This window comes from Acomys minous (assembly GCF_964271855.1).
Source record: "Acomys minous genome assembly, chromosome: 2".
Classification (NCBI taxonomy): Eukaryota; Metazoa; Chordata; class Mammalia; order Rodentia; family Muridae; genus Acomys; species Acomys minous.
In genome coordinates, this window is record NC_140484.1 from 25704071 (window position 1) to 25716465 (window position 12395).

Here is a 12395-nt window from a genome sequence, read left to right on the forward strand (position 1 = left end):
GAATTATACTTCTATTGCAGGATAAAAAAGATTAAGAATATTCTTAGCTGTATTCTTTTATGCTACTTTATGGTGACAAGGGAAAATTGTGTGGAATCCTATGACGGTTCGGAGGACAAGCAAGACCCATTCCATATTTTCTCATAGAAAGTCTGGAGAGGAGAGAGATGAGGACACAAAATGGGGCCCAAAATAAAGCCAGATGGGAAGGCTCTACTAAATGGCTACCACCATTTCATTCTGGCAGGATTGAAACTGGGGCGCCCTAAACAAAATCGAGGCTCCCTTTGAAAAAAATTCTCACAAAATAGAAGTCTACGAAAATGCCCATTGAGACTCTTGAATGTGGAGAGAAAACTTACAAGGCTTACCACTATCATACAGCTGTTAAGCCAGGAAGACCAGATAATTGAAATATGATAAATACGACTGTCAAGGCAAAGTACCCCAAGATGAATGAAAGAAATGATGAACAACTGATGCTGATTTCAGAATGAACAAGCTTCTTTTAATTAGCAGTTGTTACATATAAGGTTTTTCACAACAAAGAGCAATGCTTAAAGCCGGAAGTCAGATGCCACTGGTTTCCTTTGTCCTGGCATCTGGAGGGAATGGAAGAGGGCTCATTCCCCCGTGCCCCTCCTCCCCACCCCTTCTGCCCCCCCCCCCCGTGTGTGTGTGTGTGTGTGTGTGTGTGTGTGTGTGTGTGTGTGTGTGTATGTGTGTGTGTGTGTAGTACCGGATGTCCTGGAACTTGCATTATAGGCCAGGCTGCCCTTGAACTCACAGAGATCCAACTGCCTTTGCCTCCCGAGTGCTGGGATTAAAGGTGTGTACCACCAAGACCCTATTTTGTTTTTGTTTTAGATTCTATATGAGTGAAAATATAAACAAACCTTCCTACTATGAAGACCTGATTCTCAGAAGTCCTTCCTTTTATTGGCCTCTATTCCTTACGGGTTCACTGCCTACTGAAAACTGTGCCTTACACATGAACTTTATACTAATCCTACACAAGAATATACAAACCCTCCCCTTCTAAGCTCCTCCTAGCCCCAGGCTATGAAAAAAAGGTCCCATATGGAAGGATAATTGCTGGAAGTATTGTGTACAAATTACACAACCACCAGACACCAGTCACAACATCTGCACAGAAACTTGCCACTAATGTTTTCTTCAGATCTTGTTTACCTCAACTCTGTGGCCGATGTGAAGGAGATAAAAGAAGAATCCTTCAAAAATAAGCCTGTTTGAAACAGAACTGTGGGCACCTCCCTGCTATCGTCTTGAGACCCTGGCTGGTTAGTCAAGCTTTCATGACACACTCTCTTCCCTTCTTTTACCCCCTTCACTCTGCCATTTCATTCATAGACTCAGTAGTCAACAGTGACACGAATCTTCTGTGACTACACTAGTTAGTTCCTATGCTTGTATCTAAGAAACATGTTTTTGGCTTACCATGGGCAAATCTGAACGCAGTGTCTGTTGTGTGTTTCTTGAGTGTTGTATGGATGACCCAGATAGACCTATCCCAAAAACCATACTCCAGCATTCATAAATACCAATTCTCAGGAATGATGCGGACACGAATCAACCTTGCAATCCATGTCATATAGAAGTAAATAATTTACTTCTATATTCACACACACACACACACACACACACACACACACACACACACACACAACTTGGCTGTACTCATGTGCATAAACCTTCCATCCTTCGTACCTGCTAGTGTTACATGCATTAACTTTACTGTTTCATTACCCCATGTGTTCTAATTTGCATTCTAATGCTGTAATAAACATCAAAAGCAACTTCAGGATCACAGTTCTTCACTGAGGAAATTCAGGGAAGAAACTCAGGGTAGGAAGTTGAGGCAGGAAATTGGATAGGAACCATGGAGGAACTCTGCTTGGCGATTCACTCACTGGCACATGCACAGCTGGATTTCTTGTACAGGCCTTGGGATTGGACCACTCAGTTGGCTGTGTCATCCTACAACCGTTAGGAACCAAGACAAAAAATTCTCACAGTGTGGCCACAAGCCAGTCAAATGGAAGCAGTTCCTTTCAAAGGAATCCAGGATGTACTAAGCTGGGAACAAAACTATGCAAACACAGAATTATGGCCTTTATAAAATCATTAACAAACGATGCCCAATTTGTTATTTCAGTCACTTGTAGTGAATATTTTTAGCATACAAATATCAAAATAAGTTATTTATATGATTTTCAGTCTTTGCAACCTGAGGAGGGCTTTCATTTTTATTTTTCCAATAAGCCAAAGTCTTCTTGGTTCTTAATAACTGTCCATTAAGGTGTTGATGTCTCTTTCTTTCCAACTCTCACCTACGCTTATGTGTTTTCCTCTGAGATCATATGGTAGTAAGGGGTTTTGGCGACATAAAAAAGAAACCTTCTTTGGAAAATCTTTTATCTGGGAGACTGGCAGGCAAATGGTGGAAGGTGTTCACTCCAAAGGCAATGACATGAGGAAAAAAGATCAGTGATCCAGTAGGGTCACAGGGGTCCATAGAACAGCAGGAGTCAGTCCTAGTCACAGTGGCACTGGGACAAGTTCCTTCTAGACAGGACAAGGAGGGGTGTGAGAGAGAGGTGGCAGGAGGAAATGCACTGGAGAAAGACACCAGGAAGGAGCGCTGGAACACTTAGTTGTGAGTGTATGAGCTTCAGAGAGGTGAAGCCCTTCAAAACTCAGGGTCCACTTCGCCAGTGAGCCTCAGGGCCTTCTCATAGCACAGCAGGGCCTGCTCCACTTGCCCTTTCAGCTTGTAGACTAGCCCGAGGAGGCTGGTGCTCTCCACCACTCGAATATTCTGCTGAACACGTTTTTTAGCCACTTTCTCCAAAGCGTTGAGTAGGTTCCTCCGGGCAAAGGACTGCTCTTCTACTCTCAGACCCTTTAAGTAGAGGGCGATCGCCTTGTCTTCTGACTTCCGGTGCCGTTCTTGGAAGCAGCCATAGCGGAAATGAATATCCTGCTCTATGTGAGCCGCCAGATTCTTCATGGTCAGTGCCTTCTGGAAGTTTCCCTCTGCTGTTTCATATTGGCACATTTCTGCCTGCACTTCGGCCATGCAAACGTAAGCCATCTCGAATGTGGGCCTCAGTTTCAAAGTCTTTTGAAAATCGCAAATGGCTTTCTGTGCCAAATCCTGCACATTGTCCTGCGCTCTGGGCTGTCTGTTCCTGGATGTCTTCCTCTTCAGTTGAGACATTTGTTTCTTGTAGCAGAGCCCTCTCTGGTAATATAGGATGGCAGAGGTCGGTGAGGCCTGCAAGGTCCTGTGTAGGAGATGGAGAGCTTTGTCTAGGCAGCCTTTCCTGCGGTAATATTTGGCGGCATAGCGAAAGACATAGGGTTGACAGGATGTGCTGCTGAGGGCTTCTTCAATGTGTGTTTCTGCTTCAGCTAGTTCTCCTACATCCTGAAGCTTTAGGGCAAGGAGAACTTTAGTATACGGGTTTTCTCGATTTAACCTGACAGCCTTCCTTAGCGGTTCTAGAGAAATATTATTGTCATCCATGTCCTGGCGATAGGCTACGATGGCATAGCCAGTGTTGTACTCAGGGTTTTCAGGCTCCACTTCCAGAGCCTTTGCAAAGCAGGCCATGGCTCGTGTATAGTTCTTTCCTCCACACTTGAGCAAGGCCCAGCCTTCCTCAGAGTCCATCTCAGCACACTCCATCCTGTAGCGGAAGGGACTTGCAGACTCCTTGCAGGCGTTCTCCACCTTGTCCAGGTAGGTCTGGGCTTCTGCCAAGTTGCCCATGTGGTAATGCACCCAGGCACAGTTGGCCCAGGTCACCAGGCTTCTCTTGTCCAGCTGCCCTCTCTGGACTAAGGCTTCAGCTTCCTCCAAGCTCTGCAGGGCTTCCTTGTCATGGCCTTTCAGATGTCTCACGTAAGCCATCAGATTGTGCATCCCCCTTGGGTTCTTGATGTCAAGGAACTGGACCTGCTCTGAGATTCTCATTTCCAAATCAGGTAAGTCATCGTCTTCGAAGAGCAGCCTCCATGTGAAGTGACATCTCAGCTGAAGCAGATTCTCCTTGACCTGGTTGTGTGTACCGTTCTCTCTGTGAGATGGAAGTGGAAAGATTTCTCAGGTGAGAAACTGACACCAAGCAGAACACGTTGTACAACAATCTTGCTTGCTTACTTCCTTGAAGCCTCACATTTACTCTACCTTTTAGATTTCCTTGATATTTTTTTTCACACCAAAATGTCTAATATCCTTGTGTGGAAGGCCAGAGACTCCTTGTGCGTGCATGTCCATGTACTTGTACCTACAGCTTTAGGTTGTAAGTGAACCATTTCCATCAAGGCTGCTCATGGCCACAGAGATACAGACACACCAACATACATGCCAGGCTCCTTCTCTGAGGTTTGGAACTCTAAGACACGATTTCCTCCTTTCTTACTGTCTTTGAGGACTCTGTGTCCCCAAGTGCATGCTGCCTGAGCTGACATAAATAGGACCATCTGTTGGTTAAGCACTGCATATTGAGGGAGAAAGGCTTGTCCCTTTTTATCTCAGACACAAACAAGGAGATGGTATGATGTTCTCCAGAAGCAGACTGACTCAGAACAAATGGACATGCTCCCTTCCTTCTGACCATAGGGACAAGACTGTTCTCTGATCCTTTCGTATTTGAGTGCTGTAAGCTCAATTTTTAAAAAAATTTATTTTATATATACAAATGTCTGCATGTATGTCTGCATGTTAGAAGAGGGCATCATATCACATTACATATGGTTGTGAGCCACCATGTGGTTGCTGGGAATTGAACTCAGGACCTCTAGAAGAGCAGATGGTGCTCTTAACCATTGAGCCATTCTTCAGTCCATAAGCTCAATTTTTAAAAAACAATTATATTTGATTATGAATTTATAATGAGCCTACCTCCCTTACAACCTGACTAACCCAAACAATAGGAAAAGGATATTAAAGAATACAATAATGAAACATTAAGGATATTAGTTCCAAGGAATGATTCTCCTGGCATAGTCAGCAGGACCTCAGCAAAGTAGCAATCCCTCAGCAAAGTTGCTGCTGGAACCTGGAGCAGCTGCTGGAACCTGAAGCCTCAGCTGGAGTCTAAAACCTTGATGCTTTCCCTGGAGCAGTTCTCTCTATGAGTGTCTCTTGAAGTGTTGCAATCAACAGCCAAAACCTCTTGTTTGGGAGATCTCTCCCCCCCACCCCTCTCTCTATATATATCCTCTCAGAGTCTCTGCTAGCATGTTTTCAGCTGGCAACATCCAAGCTCCCTCAAAAAGTAGCTCGACTTCTAAGGGGATAAACATCCTTCTCTCTCACAAGTCTGTCCCCTATCTCACATTTGGGATCAACACAAAAACATGTTTATCTCTCCTACAGAGTGCCTTAGTTGGGGGAGGGGGCTTCTAGAGAGTCTGTTCTGACTACAAGGAGTCCCTTTATTTTAAGGATACATATACAAGCAGAATGCATTTTCTTCTCTCCATATAGTACTTTCCAGGTGTGTATCATTGCACACCTCAGTGTCATATGGTACCCCATCTGTGAAATGGGAAAAACCTTAGTGTTTCCCATTCTGGGCTTTTTAGGGAACCTAAAGATGTATAGCATGTGACATATATTATAAACCCCATAAGAGTTCCCTTCTGGGCTGTTAGTGTTGACAAAAACCTACAGGATCTTGTCACTCATATTTTGGGTAGGGACCAAAAAGCAATCAGCTTTGAGTCTTGTCCATGCCCAGAAGGTAAAAAGGCCTTTGGTCCTATTGGTACTTGTCTCTGCCAGACCAGAGGTGCCACAGTGCTTAAACCAGATATCTTTAGTTTTCACCTGGCTATGCCAAGAGTAGTAGAATACACAGAGGTGGGATACCCTGTTAGGTCGTTCCCATAATGATGCACCCTAGCACTGTACCCATAAGGGTTGGCCAGTTGAAACAGACAGCCATCTAGACAACCCATGGTTCAGCCAATTTGACTGGTTACGTCACCCATACCTCATCCCTCCATCCATAAATGCAAGAACAGTGTCTTGGGTGCCACTGATGGCCCCCACTTCTGGGTCCCAGTTTTACGATAGTACAGTGTTTCTCAACTTTCTAATGTTAATACAGTTCTTCATGTTGTGGGGACACCCCAACCATAAAATTGTTTTGTTGCAACCTCACGACTGTTTTGAATTCTAATGTAAATATTCGCTATGCAAGCCCCAGAGGCATGAGACTTGCAGATTGAGAACCAGTTGACCATAGGAGCTTTGTCCTCTTTCTTTCAGCTGAGTTCCCACTTGTAATCCCACAGTAAGTCTTTCTGACACACCCCTTCTGCGGTGTGCTAACATCAATTCCAGATACTGCAAGACCAGATCATAGCATCAGTGATTCAATGGAAGCTCTGTGTGTGACTGTGAACTTTGTCAACACTAACAAGTTAAAGTTCACCTTAGTCCAGAAGTCTGGCTCTTAGGGGTCTGGCTTATTGAGTGAGACAATGTTAATTGCAGAACTTCTTTAAGAATGATTGACTTGAGGAGCACCTTGTGTGTGGAACAGGAAAAGGAATATGACGGAAACGACACGATGCTTGTCTAATATTCTTTCTTCAGCTTTTTTTTTACATGTAGAATCTATAGGTTCACACAAAGCTGCCCAGATAGTGCAAAGCTCATCTTTCTCCATCACCTAGGTTCTTTCAATATGTATATCTTATATAACAGTAGTAAATTAACAAGTTAGAAAGTTGAGGTGGTTTCCAACCAGGAAAGGAAAGCTGTCCATTGTTCCCTTAATGATCAGAACTCTGGAACTGTCAGCTCTGCAGACACCAGCTCCTCCATCACTGCTGCCTCCGTTTCCTGCTATTTTTTACACCTGGTACACCTGGAGCCTCCAGCCCCACACATTTTTAACCTGGGGCAACTGTAAGCTTTGTCTCTATCACTGTAATTAGTCATTTCAAGAATGTAATGGAAGTGGAAAAGGAAAACACAAAAGGCTGTTGAATTCATGGAAATCGGTTGGTGCAACAGAGAACGTGGGAGAACGTAAGAGAAAGATTCACTTTTGCATATATTATGCATAAAAGCTGTGCATAATGGACAGCGAAAACTAATATTCATTACGAGAGATTGAAACAGAAATAAATGGAATGATAACCCATGGTCATGAAGTGGAGGGGCATTCAGAGTCTCACTAAAGGCCCATGAGGGCCACTCTAGCTGTATTTTTGCTTTCTTATTCCTCTGCTGAGGCTCTCCCCATCCCCACGCCCAGCCATTGGCTGCTTGTACACCACGTGGCTGTTCTTCATGAAGGCTCGACTCAATATCCATAGAGTCGATGGATATCCTCCTCTTCCTCTTCCTTCTCCTTTTCTGGGCATCTACTGAGATTGACAGCTTGCCTGCCCTAGGGCTTTCCTTCTAAATTCCAATAAAGTATCCTGGTGTTTCAGTCCATTTCTCAATTCTTTTAAAATAGGACTAAGAACTGCTGAAGTTGTGTGTGTGTTTTTTTTTAATAAAACAGTGTTTGTTTCCCTCTTAGCTTATTTCTTAACTCGGCTATCACAGAAATAATAGAGACTCTTTTATAATACAAGGCTTCACAGTACAACTTGAGCAGTTTGAGTCTCTTCTTAACACTGTATGCTATTTTGTCTTACTCCCAGCAAACATCCCAGTGATACTTGCACTTCTGTAGCTTTCCTGGGCTCTACTTCCTTCCTGCTCTTCCTTGGATGTCTCCTGAAGTCCTGGTAGCCCACTCCTCTGGCTTCTCCTCCCGACTTCTCCTGCCCTGGCTGGCAGGAAGTCCAGCCCTGTTCTCTCTTCTGTGCATTGATTGGCTTTAAGCTGCTTTAGTGACATAACAGGGGGATAATTGGGGAGCAAAGTTTATACAACATTTAGACAGAAAATCAGAACTTAAACTACACAATAGCCTTATGCCTACAAAGAACTCTAAGAGGGGACCCAGTTTCCTCTGCTCAGTAAGACTTCATAGTGCTAAGATGATAAAACTATCCAAAGAATCGCAGACTTAGTGCAATTCCTATAGAAGGCCCATGGCATTTTAGAAATGAAATGTTTAAACCCCAAAGTCTATGAAATATTTAAGACACTCCAATAATAAAATCAAATATGAAAACATAGTATTGGACTCACTGTAAATCTAAAATAATCAACACATTATGGTGCTAGCATGAATAGCCCTGAAAGAAAAAAGGGGCATACATACCAAGGGGATGGAGGCACAAAAAGTCCAGGAGACCGAACACTGAATGCATGACTAAGCCCTTCTGCCTAGGCTGCCATAGGAAAGCACTATGGACTCCATGGTGTACTCAACCGAACTTCGTTGTTTTGTAACTTAGCAGACTATCAACCTCAGAGTGATTTGCCTGCCTGTTTCTCTTTCTAATCTTGTTCTGGCACAGTTCACTGATGCTGAACAAAAACACTTGGGTATTTCAAAAGCGCCTCTGGGAAAGTTTGGCGTTATTTCTGGACTCAGGTCTTTAGAAGACCCAGCCAAGAGGGAGACAAAGAACCTAAGCACTTTCTATTCTCTCTGTCTCGGTCCAAATGAACCAAGTGCATGATCATTCCCTCTTTTCCAGGGCACTTAAAAATGATGGAGGGATTTCTATAGCAAGATTAATTACGGCCCAGGGACATCAGATTCAATCCTGCTTTTCTTTGCTTTTCCTGAACCAGTAGCCCACAGCTGACTTGGATTTTGCCCACACTTTATGGGAAATAAAGACATTGGCAGGGCAGCTAAGACACTCTGAAAACTGGACAGCAGCTGACCAGGAAGGTCTACCTGAACAGGAGGCTCACAGGGATCCTGCTGGGGCCCTTGTGGCCTGAGGGAGAGCCACATCCACTTGTGCAGAAGCAATTGCAGCAGGAGAGCTAGGCAGCACAGAGGCAGCAGACAATGGTGGGCAATGGGGACAGAGAGCAGCCAGAATCCCATTGCCCATGTGGTTTTCAGCATCCCCTATACAGCTGGAGGTCCCTAGCCTTTCCAACACTCAGACACTCAAGTGCAAACCACAGTCCTAGACACCTGCTAGAGTGATGGGAACTGGACACCCAGGCACAGCTTGGACACTGACCCCATGGCCACGACTGTCATATGACAGGTTCTACTTTCTTCTATGCTCTAGTTAATTTAGCCCCACACTTTTCTACCACTGTGTTCTCTGTGTTCTGTTTCATCATACCCAACAGTGCCCAGCTCTCTCCTAGTCACTTGTGCTGGTCCTATGCTCAAGGATAGAGGAATAATTCCCCAGCTGGGTGGTGGGGACACATGCCTGTAATCACAGCTTTCAGGAAAACAGAGGAAGGCAGATCTCTGTAATTCAAGGCTAGCCTTGTCTACAGAAGCAGCCTGGGATAGCCAAAGTACACAGAGAAACCTTGTTTTGAAAAACCAAAACAACAACAATGACAAAACAACAAAACAAAAACCTAAAACAAGCTTCTTGTCACTCACCCAGCCCCATGCCCAGAGCACTCCCATTAAGCAAAATCCTTGGAACCCTGAGGACGATTAGCATCTTGGGTCCCTTTTTGGCAATTCAAGAGAAGCGAGAGGAGACAATACAGGAATATAAGTCAACTCAGTCAGACCCTAATCAGAAGCAAAAGTGTCCTGGGTTCACTCAACTGCAGAGCAGGGAAATCCTTACCCCATGGCTGCTGAAGGTAGCAGTAGTTCTCTGGGTTTTCAGCAGAGCAGGACCCCTCAGAAACCTGCCTCGACTCTCTGCTGTCTTGTGGACTCTCCCAGCAATTATATCCTCAGCCAAGGATGGGAAACAGCTCTCTGAGCTGTGGGTGTGTTCTTGCTGTGAGCAAGAGGAAACTGAAACTGGAAAGTGAAACTAAAGCCCGCAGCACAGGGAAAAGGGGATTAATTAGCCTTTCTGCTCTTGCCTCTGAACTGCTGGGGAAAAGGCTGAGAAAGAGGCATATGACAGATCTTCTCTGCTGTCCCAGCAGACAGTAACTTGTTGAAGTTTCTTCCACGCAGTTGTGCTAATGAAAAGAGACAAGACGACAAAAGAAGCTGGGTGCAGTGGCGCATGCCTTTAATTCCAGCACTCAGGGAGGCAGAGGCAGCTGGATCTCTGTGAGTTCGAGGCCAGACTGGTCTACAAAGTGAGTCCAGGACAATCAGGGCTTCACAGAGAAGCCCTATTTTGGAAATCAAACAAATAGCAAAAGTCAGAATAGCCTCTGAGTAATGTAGGCTCAATTTTCTTAACAAATACAGTTTATTACGAGCTTATTAACCGAGTGTACCTGACTTATAACCCGACCAACCTAAACAACAGGAAAAGAAAATTAAAGAATACAATAATGACACCGTAAGGATATCAGTTCCAAGGAACAATTCTCCTGGCGTAGTCAGCAGGATTTCTTCTGTTGGAACCTGGAGTAACCAGATCCCAGAGCCCCAAAGCCTTCCCTCAAGCATTTCTCTCTAGGAGCATCTGTCTCAAAGTGGAGCAGTGAGCAACCAAAACTATCCCAAGTCTCCAAAGGCCCCACCTCTTGTTTTTGGCTCATTTTTATACCTCCTCTTAGAATGTTCTTCAGCTGGTTAATAACCAATCTCCCCCGCATGGTGGTTCGACTTCTAAGGGGATAAACATCACCTGCTCTCTCATAAACAACTACAACTTGTGATCTAAACAAAAAACATGTTTGTCTCTCCTTCAGTGGAAAGCTAAACAGCTGTGGGGTGGGGGAAAAGATAGGGAGGGAGGGAGGGAGGGGAGAGAGAGAGAGAGAGAGAGAGAGAGAGAGAGAGAGAGAGAGAGAGAGAGGCAAAAAGCTCCTAGGGTTGGAGTGTAGGTCAGCAGATGAAAGCACGTAGGAGCTTGCTGGGATTCTGAGCCCAACAGGGAACCACCTTAATCATTTTAACCAATGCAAGAAGTTAAAGGATTTATGTTCACCATTTTGGGCTACAACTCTCATGGAGATATGTGAAGGAGACAAGACTTAGTAAAAATATAACACCCCAGATATATAAAGTACCCAGTGTGCCCTCCACCCCTGTCTGCCTAGAAACTCATGACATCATCCTTGCAGAGCATGGAAATCCTTACTGTGAAGGTGGCAACAGTCTCTGGGTTTTCAGCAAAGCAGGACTCCTCAGAAACCTGCCTTGGGGCTGGGTGGGTAACAGAAAACTAGTTTTCGGTTTTTGTGTAGGCATAAGGCTATTCTGTAGTTCAAATTCTGACTTCCTCTCTAAATATTGTGTTAACTCTGCTCCCCAGTTGTCTCCCAGTTAGGTCAATAAAACAGCTTATAGCCAATTGATGAGCAGGGGAGAGAATGAGGGTGGAGGACTTGGTTGAGGAAGTAGGAGATTCAACCAGAGGATTCAGCCATATGGAAGAGCAGGGGGAAAGAGCTGGAGCCAAGAAAAGCTAGACAGTGCAGGTATCACTGGGATGTTTTCTGGGAGTAAGACAAAATAGCAGAGAGGGCTAAGAATAGGCTTAAATTGCTCAGATTGTATTGTGAAGCCTTGTATTATAGAAGAGTCTCAATTATTTTTGTGATAGCTGGGTCAGGACATAAGCTAAGAGAAGCAAACGCTGTTTTATAAAAAAAAACCTACAACATTTTTGTTTTGGGGCTTTTATTGTTGTTGTTGTTGTTGTTTGGTTTGGTGTTGGTTTTGGTTTTCCAAGACAGGGTTTCTCTGTGTAGCCTCTGTGGGCAAGATTCTGAATACCTCATCTTCTGACCCAGAGTCTCACAAAACCAGGACCATTCTCAAATTCATGGTGATACACACTGCTTTCCCTGACAGTTACTAAGCAATAATTTGGTGAACAAAAGTTTTAAAGTCATATTGTTCTCCACATAAGCCACTTTCCTAGTATCCATTTCAGCTGTTCACCGTTTCTATTTCTTCTTTCTAAAGCTGGGCAAAGGCTAGCACTGCCCTGAAGAAAATATGTGCATCCCAAAGCTCATTTTGGCTTATCAGACACATCCTTTTAAATACAGAACTAGAAGAAGAGACCTTGGAGGAAGTAGCCCCCCTTCCAAAAATCTCCACTCGGCCCACTCTACCTCTCTAGTGCTGACCAGGCTAAAGAGACATTGTAGACACTGTGCTTGGCTGTGTCTAGGGCTTTTTAACTTGAGCCTGAAAATGGAAATATCTACATTGCGCCGGCTTAAAGCTCAGAACAGAATTTTAGCATCTTCCCAGGGACCACATCTGATGCTCTTCTCTCAATGCCTGTGAGGAGGGCTTCTATCTGATGCTTAGCACAGGCTGGACTGATGGAGAGACATGTCTTATTGTCAAGACGATGCTCAC

General features: G+C 44.4%; 1 protein-coding gene across 1 annotated transcript in view; it reads right to left on the bottom strand.

Moving 5' to 3' along the window:
* Positions 1 to 665: 665 nt before the first annotated feature.
* Positions 666 to 12395, bottom strand: part of LOC311592698 (interferon-induced protein with tetratricopeptide repeats 1-like) — a 29230-nt gene continuing 17500 nt past the window's right edge. Inside the window, exon 4 of the mRNA XM_084773419.1 lies at positions 666 to 4103. Coding sequence (XP_084629545.1) covers positions 2711 to 4103 — 1393 coding nt within the window. The 3' untranslated portion in view covers positions 666 to 2710. The remainder of the gene's footprint in view (positions 4104 to 12395) is intronic.